This window comes from Manacus vitellinus, unplaced genomic scaffold (genome assembly GCF_001715985.3).
Source record: "Manacus vitellinus isolate BGI_N305 unplaced genomic scaffold, ASM171598v3 scaffold_34_pilon, whole genome shotgun sequence".
NCBI lineage: Eukaryota > Metazoa > Chordata > Aves > Passeriformes > Pipridae > Manacus > Manacus vitellinus.
This window is the reverse complement of record NW_021940488.1, coordinates 8,769,062-8,783,489: the sequence shown is the minus strand read 5'-3', so window position 1 is coordinate 8,783,489 and position 14,428 is coordinate 8,769,062. Positions and strand designations below refer to the sequence as shown.

Below are 14,428 nucleotides of genomic sequence, written 5' to 3'. Positions count from 1 at the left end.
AAGTACCATTCCATAGGTTGTACATGTGCAAGGCCAAGTTAAGGTTCTTTGCACACCTGTGAACCTGGAATTTCCAGTCTTTTTTGAATCTTTGGCATTCCAATCTTAATTGTATACTAATCTCTAATTTATGCTTTAGCAACTTAGTGATAGTTTTTATGTTATTATTATTTATATGAATATTTAACATCAGGGAATTAGAGGTTCTTCTCTGTGTAAATTCTAATTAGTTTTTTATTGAAGTTTGAAACTTGGAGCTTCAAGACAGTCAAATCGAGTAGCTTATGAGCAATAGCCATAGCAACATTATCTGTGATTAAAAAGAATGCTCTTATCTTGGGGTAGAAGAAGGCATGAGTCACTGTGATAATATGCTGGTTTTAGGGAGTTGTGGGATCAGCCTGCTCCAACAACTCTGAGGCATTTTCAAGTACATTAAATGCTGCGGCTGCTGCTCTGGCAATAGGATGCACTTTGCTGTAGAATGTTTATATTCACTTATTATTTTGGCACATCTCCCCAAGGAGTGCAAGCAGCAACAGGAATGTTCATTATGAACCATTTATATTTCAATCAAAGCTTCTAGAAATTTCCTGGGATGAAGAAAAAGTACGTTGGTTTTTTTTTTGTTCAGGAGCTTTTTTCATGACTGATCATTGAAGATTGAGGGCTGTTGTGGAGAGGGAAGATGTCCTTCTCAAAGAAAGGCTTCTGAGATAAAGTTCCTGGAAATTTTTGGGGATAAGGAGTTCACTAGATTTCATTCCCTTTGCTTTATATTTAGCTTACTTTCTATTTTTGAATTATAAGAGAAGTAGGACATGGGTCAAATGGGACCTCTTGAAATCCGTTCCATCTCCTTTTGTCTGATGCTGAGTGTGAATATAGACACATTTTTCTCTTCACTATGTGTGTAAATAAATACCAGCTAATGGAATAGCTCTAACAGTCCACCCATATACAATGTGCCATAAGCGTAATTTCTTAAAAGAAAGTATATTATTTTGCTTGCAATGACAAGTCAAATAATAGCATGAAATTAATGTTAATTAAAAATTAGAATAATAAACGTTCAAAGAGATTCTGCAGGATTTTATAGTCTTCAGACAGGCATTCACTGAGCAATGCAAAATGTTTCTGTATGTGAAAGTACTGTCTTTCTATATGGCTGAATGGTTGACATGTTTAAAAAGCATTCTTATTTGTTTTTTGAGTTAGTCATTATTTTTTTCTCCTGGATTTATTGTTTTAAATATATATATTTTAAGGATTAGAGAAAAATATTTATTAGTCTTCCGAATTTATTCAGGACCATAGATTCTCCATAAATCTTTTGCTCTATTGCATTTCATTGTAGAAAGTAGTGTAGCTGTTTAAAAATGCAGAAATTATGCATTTTGAAAAGAGACTGATGATGCAAGTTTTCATATCTTAATATGGCCTCAGCTGCAGAGAGACAAAAGATGAGATAGAGAGTGACAGCTTTAATTCATTGGTCACAGTATACTTTATACATTTAAGCCCATCTGGCCACTTGTGTGGAACTTCACTTGGCTGTCTCCATAAAATCTGAAGCAACCCATCTTAACCTTGCACAAATAGGCATGAAATCCATAAACCCAGCAGACACAAAGGGTGTATTAGTAAGAAAAGAATGAGTCTGCCTGGTGAACTTTGAGGCTAGGCAGTGCACTTAGGATCACAGAAGATAAAGGGACCTGAAATATGAAATAAAATTTCCAATAAGGTGGCAGTCAGAGACAGGGGTGATTTCTCAGCAAAACAGATATATGACTTTATTGTTGCAAAGACTGGAATTTGGAATTCTTCATTGGAAGAAGCTTATCAATTTAACCATTTCCCATTCAAAAAGGTGTCGTTTTCCAGAGGAGGTTTGTCATTTGTATAATTTGCTGTGATTCAGTCTCTTGTTTGTATTTCAATTTCTTATATATTGTTTCAGCTTATTTTGAAGTAACGCAAGATGTCATTGTAAAAAAAATTCTATTCACTGCTTAGTTTCTAGGGAAAAGGTCTTGGTTTTAAGTAAATAGGTTTTCATTTCTTACGTAGTTCACATTAATAGAATTAATAACAGCACCTTTCTCCTTAAAACACTTATCTCTCATTCTGAATTTCATGTCACTACCAATAGTAAAAAACAACTATCTGTTGGATTTACACAGGAGTAAAAATGGGCATTTCAAAGACTAAGCTGTGGAATGTGTAAAGCAATATCCGCTCTGAGTAGAGGTTTCAAATTCTTGCCCTCACCCTGTGCAGTAATGAAATTTCCAGTAAGCACTCACTGTAGTGGTAAAGCACACCAGGAAAGCAGTATTTTGTCTTTTAGTTGCTTCAGTTTGGTTAGAAAGTGTTAGTCACTAACTGGATTTTCTTACTGCTGTTCCTAGAAGGTTCCTGCAAAAATTCTGTACAGCAAGAGCAGAAAAGACCAAATCTTGCAGGTGTGGTCTCTATTTAAAAAAAAATTATAGTGTGTGTAAAAATACATGTTCTTTATTTTGACATGGGGTATTTAAGGATAAACTGATTTTGAAAAACACTGCCTGTTCAGTACTAATGAGGCTGCTTGGCTACTTTTGCCAATTCACTTTTTAGTTATCCTTTAGCTTTTATATCCATGTCTAAGAGGGCAGGATTGGTTATTTTATACTTTTGCTTTTTTACATCCTTTTAAATATTCAGCCTTTTTTTAATTGAGGTCAAAGTGAGAGACTGCGAGACTGCAAAGAGTACATTAAAGTGCTAATACAAGATTTAAGTAATCTGTCAGGAACTGCTAGATTAAGATGTATCAATACCAACCTCATATGAATGTAGTTTGAATTTGTTATTCTGTGATTTTCAGTGGGTGTCTGAGGAGCTGATTTCTACCTATGGACAGAGCCTACTACTCATGATTCAAGCTTGAGCTTTCCTTTACTTGCTGTGTTCTTTGCTGATTTTCTGAATAATTTTCTGAAGCTGATGTTTCTTTGCTAAAATAAAAAAAAAAAATTAAGACATAGCAGTCCAAAAGTTTGTAATTTATGAGCCTAAATTTCTATTTGTATGCCTGGTAGCCTGATTTTAGCAGATTTCATAAACAAACAAAAGTCAGTGATGTTGGAGGTACCTGTCTTGTATGGAAAACAAAGCATTTCTATCTAGACCTGTAAAAACAGATTTTAAAGAGCAATCTTAAGGATTTTACCTTGAAAAACTGGACTACAGTTATGTTAGTTATCTGACTGGCAACCCAAATGGAAAAACAGTTTTGTTACTGAACTTTTCACAGTGCCTTTTACAGCTGTTCATTCAAATTAATTGGCTATTTTGGGTGCCTCTGTTTCAGATTCTCATGGAAACCCTGTGTCTTCAGAAGATCAAGTCAGCTTAGCCCAGCAGATTTCTGACGTTGTAAAGCAGCCTGCCTTTATTGCTGGAATTGGTGCAGCCTGTTGGATTATCCTTATGGTCTTCAGCATCTGGTTGTATCGCCACAGGAAGAAGCGGAATGGACTCACCAGTACTTACGCTGGTATCAGAAAAGGTGCCGTATTATGTGTTTCAGTCTGCTGGCTGCTGAATGCCTGTTTGCTGCCTATTTACTTGGTCATCAGTCCCCTGTTCTTCTAGGACCCGAATCAGGAATTATCAGATTACTTCAATGCTTCCAGGAGGTGTGGGTGAGGAGCCAATGCAGAAAGCAGCGATATTTACATAACGTGTGAAATCTGGCTTTAAAGCATAAGTCTTTAGCAAAATACCTAGACTAGCTTTTCATAAAGATGCTCCCACAAAGGGGAAATGTAAAGATGGATTTAAGACTGGGAGCTTCCAATATGCCGTTGCTGTCTGACACAGTACCATCTGAAAAGGAGCCAGGTGGATGGTAGTTCCTTGACCCTCCTGTTCAACCCTTTACTTGCTGCTGAGAACTCTAACAGTGGTGTACATCACAGCAACGCTTTTGGTGTGGGTACTTGGATTTCCTTCTACTCTGGGGCAGTGTGGTGAAGTGGCTGTTTGCAGAGGCACAGCAGTCAAGTCTGCTTTCCAAGGCTCTTTTCATAAATGCTGTTGTGAGGCCCTTCACCGGGTCTGAATTCTGGGGCTGTCACATCCTGCATCTGCATTTGGTTAGAATGGCAGCAGTGGGGCCAGCTTGAAGCATTCTCCATTTTCGTGTTATTTCATGTTATTGACACCTTTTATATCACATTGTCAGTGGACTCGCAGTGCTTTCCAGTATACTCTCTGACAAACAAAGCTAGAATTTCTACCTGTAAGATCTTCTGGAATAAAAACTGGATTCCTCCTGATTCAGTAATCTTTTGATTAAGCCCCAAAGTTGAAGTTGAATTCAATGGGCTGCAGTTCATTACATCTCAAAGCAGTACCTCATAGTCACTCCTAGAGCAAGAGCTATAAAATTTGGAATGAATCAGAAAATGGGAGATCCTGCTTTTGAAGGAATAGCAGGAAAATATCTGATACTTAGCAATGAAAAGATAGGCCTAGGCTTAAAAGGTGGACACATCTTAATGTATGAAAGGTGTCATGAGATTCCATTCTTTAGTCCCTTCAAGAGTGAATGCTTGACAGGCAAGAAAAATAGGCAAATCTAACACGAATGTTTTTAAACAGTAACAGTGTGTTGCTATATAAAAGAAGCAGTGTTAAAAATAGTACATGAGTGAGTGGAAAGATGGAAATAATTCTGGAGTGTTGCAGAGTTGAGATATCCTCCCTGCTAATTAAGTATCAATGCTCACCGTAGACTTCAGGCACAGTGGCTGTAGTGGAGCTGTAACCACTGGAATCGGGAAGGAGTTCCACCTTTGACTCTGTTCTGCTGGGATTTCTTAGCTAGGACAGACTCCCACATTCTACTGCATTGGCCTGTGCTGTTTTGTTTTACTAATAGCATGCTGCCATACTGCCTTTCTACAGTTCTATCAAACTAACATCACTGTGCTTTCAGCAGTACCTATGATTAAGCAAAAGGCATACAATTTGTTCTTAAAAATGGTTGCTTCAGTGACATCAGCTATTGTTCAAAACAGCTTTTTTTTTTCCCCCCAATAGCTGTATAAATGTCTTTTGTGTAATTTGGTGGGGATTTAAATGAAACTGTACAGAAAAGTAGGGTCTACATCTCCGGTATCAAGTATTCTTCAAGAAAAAAAGCAGTCTTTAGTGTAATATAGATTGTAAAGTAGTTTGCCACTCTGCAGGGCATCAAATCACAACTGCAAGCCCAAACTTTCTTCAGTCTTGCATTTCTTTATTTATTTTTATATTTAGCTTCAGGCCTGACAGCTGTTAAAATACTTCACTACTCCCACACATACATATTGTACTAGCAGTCTTACACACTCAGAAGAGTTTATTAATAGAAGCTCTAAGAAAGAAGTTGTTCTTTCATGTGGTAACGATAAAAATTTCTTATAGTTGAACCTCTGCTCATCTGTTCCCCAGTTCCTTAAGAAACTAAACTAGTTTTAGTACTTAGCTCACAGAAGAGTAACAAGGTAGTAGTTTGAGATTTTTTTTTCATGTCCTTGTGATTGAAAATTAATTTTGATATTTTTGATTCTCTTTTGAATAGCTGGGGTTTAAACACACCTTCTATTTTAATGAAAGCTTGTTACGATGGTTCTTTATTTTTGAATATAGCTAAATTAAACTTGACCGTGTGAAAATGCCTAGCCCAAAGAAAATACAATGAAATTCCCAAGATAAAGAGCTTTGCTATAAATGCAGCCTGAAATGGGCAAATGCTCCAAGGTTTTCCTTTCTTTGCTTAGTGTCATATCCCTGGAAATAAATTGACTTGGTAAAAGGGGGAAATCTACAGCATATCCTAGATTATAACAACAAGATGCTCTGCACTCCCCCCAAACATCTGAGTTGTTACAGAAGTCATTCACTTAGCCAGAATCTTTTCTTTCTATACCAGGTTTGCCGATCAAATTCTGTCTCAAGGCTATTTTAGTGAATATTTTATTGTTTTTCTTACCTTTCTCATTGCTGTCATTAGATCGAAAAGGGCAATGTTAGCCTTGTTCTGCCCATCAGTGGTAGGGAAACTATACTGTCTTGTCAACAGGAGGGGGAGCATGTGCTAATAGGAAGAGCAGATGCTGGTGCTCTGTATTTGGATTAGAGACCCTATTGATCCAAAGAGGATTTATAGTAGCTGTGAGAGAGAAGATTGTCAAGCAATGTCATTGTTCCATCGTTAACCTTTCCCTCTTAAAGCCAAGGGTTGAAAGGTAGAAAGGTGTTACATCTAGGGAGATATTCTACTCTTTTTTTTTTTGTTTTGTGATTATTTATGAAAGAAAGAAAAACTCTGTGTAAGGGTTTCATCTATGAAAACAAAAATTAATTGCTTCAATAGATTTTAGTGCTTTTATTACAGGGAGAGTTGGTGCCATTCTTGATTCAGAGACAGTAAAACAGCAGTTCTCTTTGTTCCTTTTTATGATTATTATTTCCTTACTGAATACTTAAGTGTGCCTATTAGTTCAGCGTAATGAGCATTTACTTAGTGAACTGCAGATAAGATTCAATAGGACCTTGATAAGGCTTTGTTAAGGAATTTGTCATTCTGCATTCTGAAATGATTAACAGTGTGGGGGTTTTGTTTGTGCTAGGATTTTCAGAAAAAAAACCTTAAAATACCAAACTGAGAGGGATTTGAAAGGCTAAACCACAATCAGGTCTCCTCAGGAGCACAATAGAATATCAAGCTTTTTTTTTTTTTTTTCTTTTCAGAATAGTACCTGCAGAGACAAGCTTCTTTCTGAATTGCAATTTTAATTTTATTTTTATATCAATGTGACTGAACTACTGGGTTAGTTATATACATTTGTTTTATGTTCAGCTGTCTGCTAGGTTTATACTAATGTGGTATGTTTCCCTTTCTCTCTTCAGCTTAATAACCAGTTTGTATTTTGTTTTGATTTTTCAGTCCCGTCTTTTACCTTCACACCAACAGGTATATATTTGCACTTTTCCCCCCTTCTTTGTTACTTAAGCATGTGTTTGTGGTACTGTTTCTCTTTTTCTGACATAACCAACCAGCCCAGCTGTTCTGAAGGGTTTCTTTAAACAATTCCATTAATGACAGCTATCATTATTTGTTCTCTAAGTAGCGTGTATTTGCTTCGTGGCTGACAGTTTTTTCTGTTTGTGTGTACCATTTTGTAGCATTACCATTTCCTGCCAGCATGCCATTTTGTAGCATGATCTTGTCAGCTTGTACAGCCTGGGCTCTCTTCGTGTGTATTACAGTGGAGTAGTGTGGCCTTCTGCATCTAGGGATGAAAAGGTGGTTCTGATGGAGGAGGAATGACTTAGCAGAACCCAGATGCTGACTTGAAAGGGATTCAGTGGGATTATAGTTGGTGACACATTTGCTCCTTTTCTTTCCTCTGAATCTTCGTTAATCCAGTGACCTAGGAGTTGTCTACTTTAGAAGATACAGAAAATCAAAGTGTTACAGCTGTTAGATTTTTTGCCTGCTGCCTTAAACCATATTTGTGCTATGAAATTTTAAAATAGTTATCCTGTTCTGCTTAAACAGAGGTGCATTTAAAATTCGATGCACGTTTAAAATCATCTTCTATTTCCTTTTGTTTGGAAGTGTGCAAATATGGTCCAGTTCAAGCCACAGCCCACCAAAGTCCATGAGAGCCTTTCTGTTCTGTAGAGCTGACCTTCAGTGGGTCCCACAGTCTGGAAGCTGAGCAGCTCATCTTCTGCAGTAGATACAGTTCAACACATTCAGTACCCACTGGTATACTGCATTCCTTGTAGCTACAGCCTCAGTGAACAAACAGGTTGTTTCTTCCTCCAGTGCTCTAAATCCTTTATTTTCACAAGAGGTCTGTGAGATTTGTAGGATATGGATATCCAGGCAGGGTAAAAACCTCCCACCCCCTCCTCTGCACACTCAGGTTGGCAGGGCATATTAGCTCATAATCAGCACTGGACTAATTTGGCCTCTGTGAAGCAGCTGAGTTACATCCTTCAAGTTGGATGCAGACGAAGCAAACTCATGTCTGTCTGTGCTCATCCCCACGGAGCAAATTGTTCTGGGTTAGATTCTTATCCATGGGCTTTTAATCAATCTGGATAGTGCCTTGTTTCAAAAGTTGTACTCTTATTTTCAGTAGAGTTGCTTCCTGTTCAGCATGAGTCAGAGTGGCCCATAATATTTCTGAAGGCCTTTGAGATCTGTGATCCAGACTAATTCAAACTGTTATTATTTTGCTGTTACTTAATTGGCTTAACAGAGAGCTTATATAGCTCCAAAATAAATAGCCCTGAGATTTTTAAAGAAGAGATTGGGATAAACATAAAACACGTACAACATTAAAAGGAAAAAAAATTGTTTCTTTCAATCCACAATCTCAGTCATTTGTTCCTTTGACTTTAAATGGAACCAGACCCTCCTCTTTAGCATTAACTGTTGTAAAATACTTACCTATAGGAATGCATCCTACATTTTAATCCTGTTACTGTGATCGCTGCCAGCATTTATCTCTCTCTTGCAGACTCCCAGTTTGGAGTTCTACTAAACAGCAGAATTTGGCTGCTTGTTTTCAACACATTCCTAGTTGGAAAGTGTAGAATCCATCAGCATTTGCAGGAGGAAATCTCCTTAACCTTTTGCCAAACCCAGTGCAAACCTGCAGAATTTATAGCACTGTTTCTTCTTGGATGTTTGCATCCTAAAAATGAACTTTTCAAACACCATGCTTCCTATGAAGGATATGCAATCCCTGCCAGCAAACAACTACATGTGGACATCCACTTTGTTGATGTAGAATGTTTCTGAAATGCCAGCAAAATCATTCCTTCTGATTTACAAAATATTCTTTCTGCCAGATGTTTTTTTCTTTTAGCAAGATTCACACATTTAAATTTTTAGATTAGAAAGTTTTGTTTATAAATCCATCTGTAAAATGTTATAAAATGCAGAGGTTCTGTGGACTTTTAGAGTGTGCTTGTTCCCTGAGTGCAGTGCAGTAACATTCAGAAAGTGAATGTACTTTTGCAGTAGCTTCGGCTGTAATGAGCCATTGTTTACACTGGAAGTAAGGTCTGTTATGGAATCATGATACCTCTTTAATCATGCCAGAATAATAAGGTAGAGCAAAGCTTTAACATCTAGCCATTCATGAAATAAATATATGACCTAAATTCTTCCACAGAGTAACTCCACTGAAGTCAGCAGAGTTATGTTAAGGATAAGTTCAACCTGATGTATGGCTTCCTGCTTTCTTAAGCAATACATTGTGTGTGTGTGTGTGTGTATGTGTGTTTTTCAGAACAGAACTGAAATATAAAACCCTGTTGGGGCTAAGACTAGCAGTTAGCAAGGATCACAAATATTACTTATAAACTTTGGTTTGAAGCAATAGCTTGCAAAATGAGACTCAGAATTAATGTCTAAACAATGCACATTTATTGTCTTAGGTAAAATGAAACAAAGGCAAATGTAATACTGCTATTTCAGGAGTCTTATGATTTTAAAATTATTTCCTTTTTTTTTTATCTTTAATTATTTCAGTAACGTATCAAAGAGGAGGAGAGGCCGTAAGCAGTGGAGGCAGGTAATTATGTCCTTTATTCTTAAAGGTGTAAATCATGTGCATCTAAATTTAAGGATGCCAGAAGTACAATGGCCTTGTAAGTGATAGCAGAATAATCTCTTGCAAAGATATGTTTTAGTTCATTGTATTAATTTATGCATTGTAGCCATCTATTTTTCTGTTTAGAAGGAGGGTAGATGGTTTGAATTTTTAGGTTGACTTCCAAAAAATTAGTTGAAATACTTTAAGCTTTGTTAACCTGTAAAAACTGCATCTCAAAAAATGAGCAGCAGAGGGAGCGCTTTAACTTTGAAATGAAGACCTGGCTTACCACCTGATTAAGGGAGTAAAAGTAATTAAGTCATGGCATTTATGAAGATTAAGAAATATAGCTGGTTCACAAATACTGCAAAGAAAGAAAACATTTATTGGAAAAAATTGCTGAAGACATAAACGGCTTATAAGGTGACATTTTAAGAGAAAATCTTTCTGTGAATGCAAAATAGTTAAAGCTTCACTTACAAGAGACGGGGCACTGAAGGAGAGGGAAACAGGTAGGTTTTAAATTTACAGCCCCTCACTTTGAGAACCTGACCCATTCCAGACTGAAGATTTAACTAAAATACGTTTGCTGGTTTTACGTTATTACTTAATGAATGGCAATGAACAAAACAGTAATTTATATTCCCTGCGTAGAGGTGAAGTTTTCTCCAGGAAAAAAAAATAAAGGTTTTAGAAAAAGGCAGGTCAAAGCAGTGGTGCTTTAGTAGCACACCATTTTTTTTCTAGGTCACATTCAAACATGCCTTTTTATAAGCATCTCAGTTAAAGATTTGGCAGGATGCTGAAATAAACACTAAACTCTCAGAGACCAGCTGGGCAACAAATTCCTGTATCAATTCCTGTTTCACAAGTGGCATCTTGTGGTTCCTAATTTGCAAGATCGTGCAAAAAAATTGTTAATTGTGAAGATTAGTCATAAAATATTTCCAGTCTAACTGAATGCTGTGCAGAGGTGAGGCTACTCAGCTCCTGCTGCAGCTGAACCTCACATGGTAAGGGCAATTGCAGATATCTCTTGTCCAGCACTGGGTGCTGCTGCTTTGTCGTGGCCATAAATGCATGGAGGGAAGCCTCTAGAACAGTTACCCTGTGATTTTTTAATGGACAAATCTGTAAGTCACTGGGCTGCTGCCTTCACTCCAGGATAGTGAGAAAATAAGAGAGAACAGAGATGAACCCTCTCTTTCCCTGAAAAGGTTGTTCAAAAAGATACACAGTTAACAGCCTTTGTGTTCTTTGTGCCACTGGGCTTTCTTGCTCTTCCTATAGCACAAGCTAGACAAAGCACACTCATATAGACTCAGAGGACAGAAATGAACCCAGAAGTGTCTACATCATATACAGTCATTTTGGTAGGGCTAGAGAAGCAGCATCAATTTTACTGTCATAGTTTTCAACAGCAGTGCCATAATCTAGCAGTGTAGTTGATTCAAGGTGCTGACATCTACTCTGGGTTTGTACATTTGCATATATAGCATTTACAGCATGTAAGATGTATCTTATTTTGTAGAATATGAAACATACTTCTGCAATGTAAAAAAAAAATAAATTAAAAGTTATTTTTTGCACGTGAAACCTTCCTCTGATTTCCAAACCTAAGGTTTTGACTTCCTTACTTTATATATGCAGTGTTTTGGAAAGGTTTAGCATTTTTGCCAAGTGCGGTTACATGAGCACGTTAAAGCTTTTTTTTCAGAATTCAAAATGTCACAGTGATATATTTCAACATAATCCCCACTTCTGTGATGCTGAAAAAATACCCGTTTCTGTAGCAATGCCTTTTCTAGACAGTATTTGAGTAATGGTAATTGTGGTGGATTGACTCCAGCCACCATCTAGGCATCCACACAACCACTTGCTTGGTCCACTGTTACTCAGACCCAGTACAGCAATTCAGAGATTCCAGGAATTTGTTGCCAAGGTTAAAGATCTTTGGCAATTTTACTCTCAGATCATCACCAGGCTATGGAGCTGTAACGTGAGCATCTCTTGCCTACAGTCCCACCGAAATGGCTCCGTTTGGTAGAATCCTCATCTACTTATACACCTCACCCCAAATTTCTTACATGACAGTGGGTGTGAATGCAAAGTGAATTTTAGAAACAAAGGATCTCTATCCAAAAATCCCGTACGTGGGTCTTTTAAAGCGCTGAAACATTCTGGAATGCTTTGTCTCCTCTGAAAGCCTTGAGGTGTGGTTTCATTGTAAGAGCAGAATGGCAGGGAAAAAAGCAGGATATTTCAAATCAGCTGGCCTGCTCACAGGCCTACAGAGCCCTATGTTTATTTCAGATTTTTGAAAAAAATACTTCTTTACTGTATGTGCATTGACTGCTTTGTAAGCCTGACAGCAAGTCAAGCCTCATCACCTCCTATATTAAATTGTCAAATGACATATGCAGTACAGAAATATATATATACACATATATGTGTAGAACTTTTAAATGTCATTCTAAGACTATGACTTAAGCCTGCAGCACTGACAGACTCTATACCCCACAACTTAACTGCATGCAGTTTACGTTCTCAACTTGCTGTTTAAGAGGATTAGCATATTTTATTTTTGAAGATCATTGCATTTAATATTATGGAAGCTAGTTTCTGCACTATTTTAAGTGAAAAGTTGCCCATTAAATCCTGTGAGAAAGAGACTGTGTTATTTATATATATATCTATATAGATATATATATAAGACATAAGATGCTATTTGTGTGGGACTATAACATCCACTGCATTTCTAGTGTGAAAACTTCAGAGGCACGAAACATTCTACAGAACATTCATCAGAAATTTTCAACACTCACTAGAAAAATTCAGCAACTTGGAAAACAAGAAATGCTGTTTCTTTCCGCTGATGGCAGGAATATGCTTTATTCCAAATGCAGGCAGTAAGCAGCATTCATATCTGGATTTTTTTAAGCTGTTAAGTATTTCCAGTTACTTTAAACTTTCTTAGGAGCTGCTGCTGTTCTACTCACATAAAGATTGAGAGAGTGGCTTCCTCATTAGCATGGATGTATCACCCACTCGGTCTGGTTAGTGAGATCCAAATGCTCCCAAACACAGAGGTTTCTGTTATCTCCTGTTCCCTTTGATCCAGTACAGTAATACTGTTTAATGGTGAAGAGAACTTGGCTCCATAAGTCACCAAGAATTGGGACTACTCACAGCCAAATTTGGCTCTTATTTATCCATATCCATCTTGCTTCCATGTGTGAATTTTTTGTTTGTTTGACTTGCCAATTTCCTGGCTTTCTTAAAGAAAGGGTGAAGGGGCAGAAAAACAAAAATACAATCTTCTAAGAAAAAGGATTTTAAAAAAATTTAAGACCAAAGTGACAGTTAAAGGTTACACACCAATATACATGTGTAGTTCAGCAAAATGAACAGATGTTGTCCTTGGCTGTTCACTTTAGTGTTTTAGCAAGGACTAGGTTATATAAGAGACTAGAAACTGTTAAATAATTGATTCAAGCTGCATTTTCCAATGCTCAAGCCTTTAGACACGTGATATTATTTCATAATATCTCACCTTTTGAGAAGAGTGTAACTGCAATGTGGAAATGCTTTTGTTTAATTTTTGAAATGACCAAGCTTTGTTTTTAAAGGCCAGGACTCCTAAACATCAGTGAACCAGCCACTCAACCATGGCTAGCAGATACTTGGCCTAACACAGGGAACAATCACAATGACTGCTCCATCAACTGCTGCACCTCTGGCAATGGAAACAGTGATAGCAACCTCACAACGTACAGTCGACCAGGTTAGATATGTTTCTACCTTGCTAAGGAATCTTCTTTACAGACTATATGCTTCTAATACCTGAGAAAGTGTACAGGTTTGTTTGCTTTTTATTTCCAGTTCATTTAGACTTAATAGAGTTTCTCCTCTGTGTCATGATTATGCTTTTGGTCCCTTTTTGCATCCTTTTTTGGTCCCCTTTGGATAATTGTAGCAAGCTGTAGGCTGAAGGCGTCCCTGCGAAGTTCAATGCTACCAGAAGTCACATTGAACTGACATGTTTCAGCCTCTGAAAAGGGCAGATAAGGTTGTTAAGATTTTTAGGTTGTTCTGTACTTCCTTGCTGATTGAATGGAGAAGGAAAAGTACTGAAATGACACAGGATTTTCCTTCTGGTTGGGATGTGATGGGAAGCAAGAAATAAAACATTGCTACAGTACTTGCAGCAAAATCAGTCTACTTTGGCACATTCAGAACTTCCCTTGGAGAGCCATTCTGTACAAAAGTGGATAGCTGGTGTTCTGGTTAGGGTGTGTGCATAAAAAAGTTAACTTCACACCCTAAAAGCAATTACAAAATGTTAGGTTAAATGGTAGTTCCTGGGAGGTTGGACAGACTGGGTGCACTTAAAGAAAATCTCACGAGTTCCATGGGAACACTGTTGGGGAAATATATCTTGAAGTGCTAATTGTTGCACATTTTTCTTTAAACAGACCTTAGGTTCCTTTTGTTTTAACCCAGTTTGTGCTACTGGTGAGGAATGAAACGAGTCTTTTCGCTACCACCATCTCTAGCTGGTTTTGGCTCACAGCATCTCCCAGCATTTCAGACAGGGAGTGTGATTACCTGTAGTGAAGTTGCATAAGTGCAAAGCAGCATTACCTCCTATAATTAACGTGAAACCAGCTCTAATGGTTGGTAATTCATGGATGGTGGTAATGGTGATTCATCTCCTGCAATTATGCTGTCTGGCAGTGACCAGTGCCAGGTTCTTCAGATGAGAGATTTTG

At 37.5% G+C, this 14,428-nt stretch overlaps 1 protein-coding gene across 1 annotated transcript in view; it reads left to right on the top strand.

Annotated features, from left to right (window-relative positions):
* Positions 1-14,428, top strand: part of LOC103766346 (roundabout homolog 1) — a 57,359-nt gene that overhangs the window by 17,607 nt on the left and 25,324 nt on the right. Inside the window, exons 9-12 of the mRNA XM_029961443.1 lie at positions 3,359-3,556; positions 6,986-7,012; positions 9,593-9,635; positions 13,286-13,440. Of these exons, the coding sequence (XP_029817303.1) occupies positions 3,359-3,556; positions 6,986-7,012; positions 9,593-9,635; positions 13,286-13,440 (423 nt within the window). The remainder of the gene's footprint in view (positions 1-3,358; positions 3,557-6,985; positions 7,013-9,592; positions 9,636-13,285; positions 13,441-14,428) is intronic.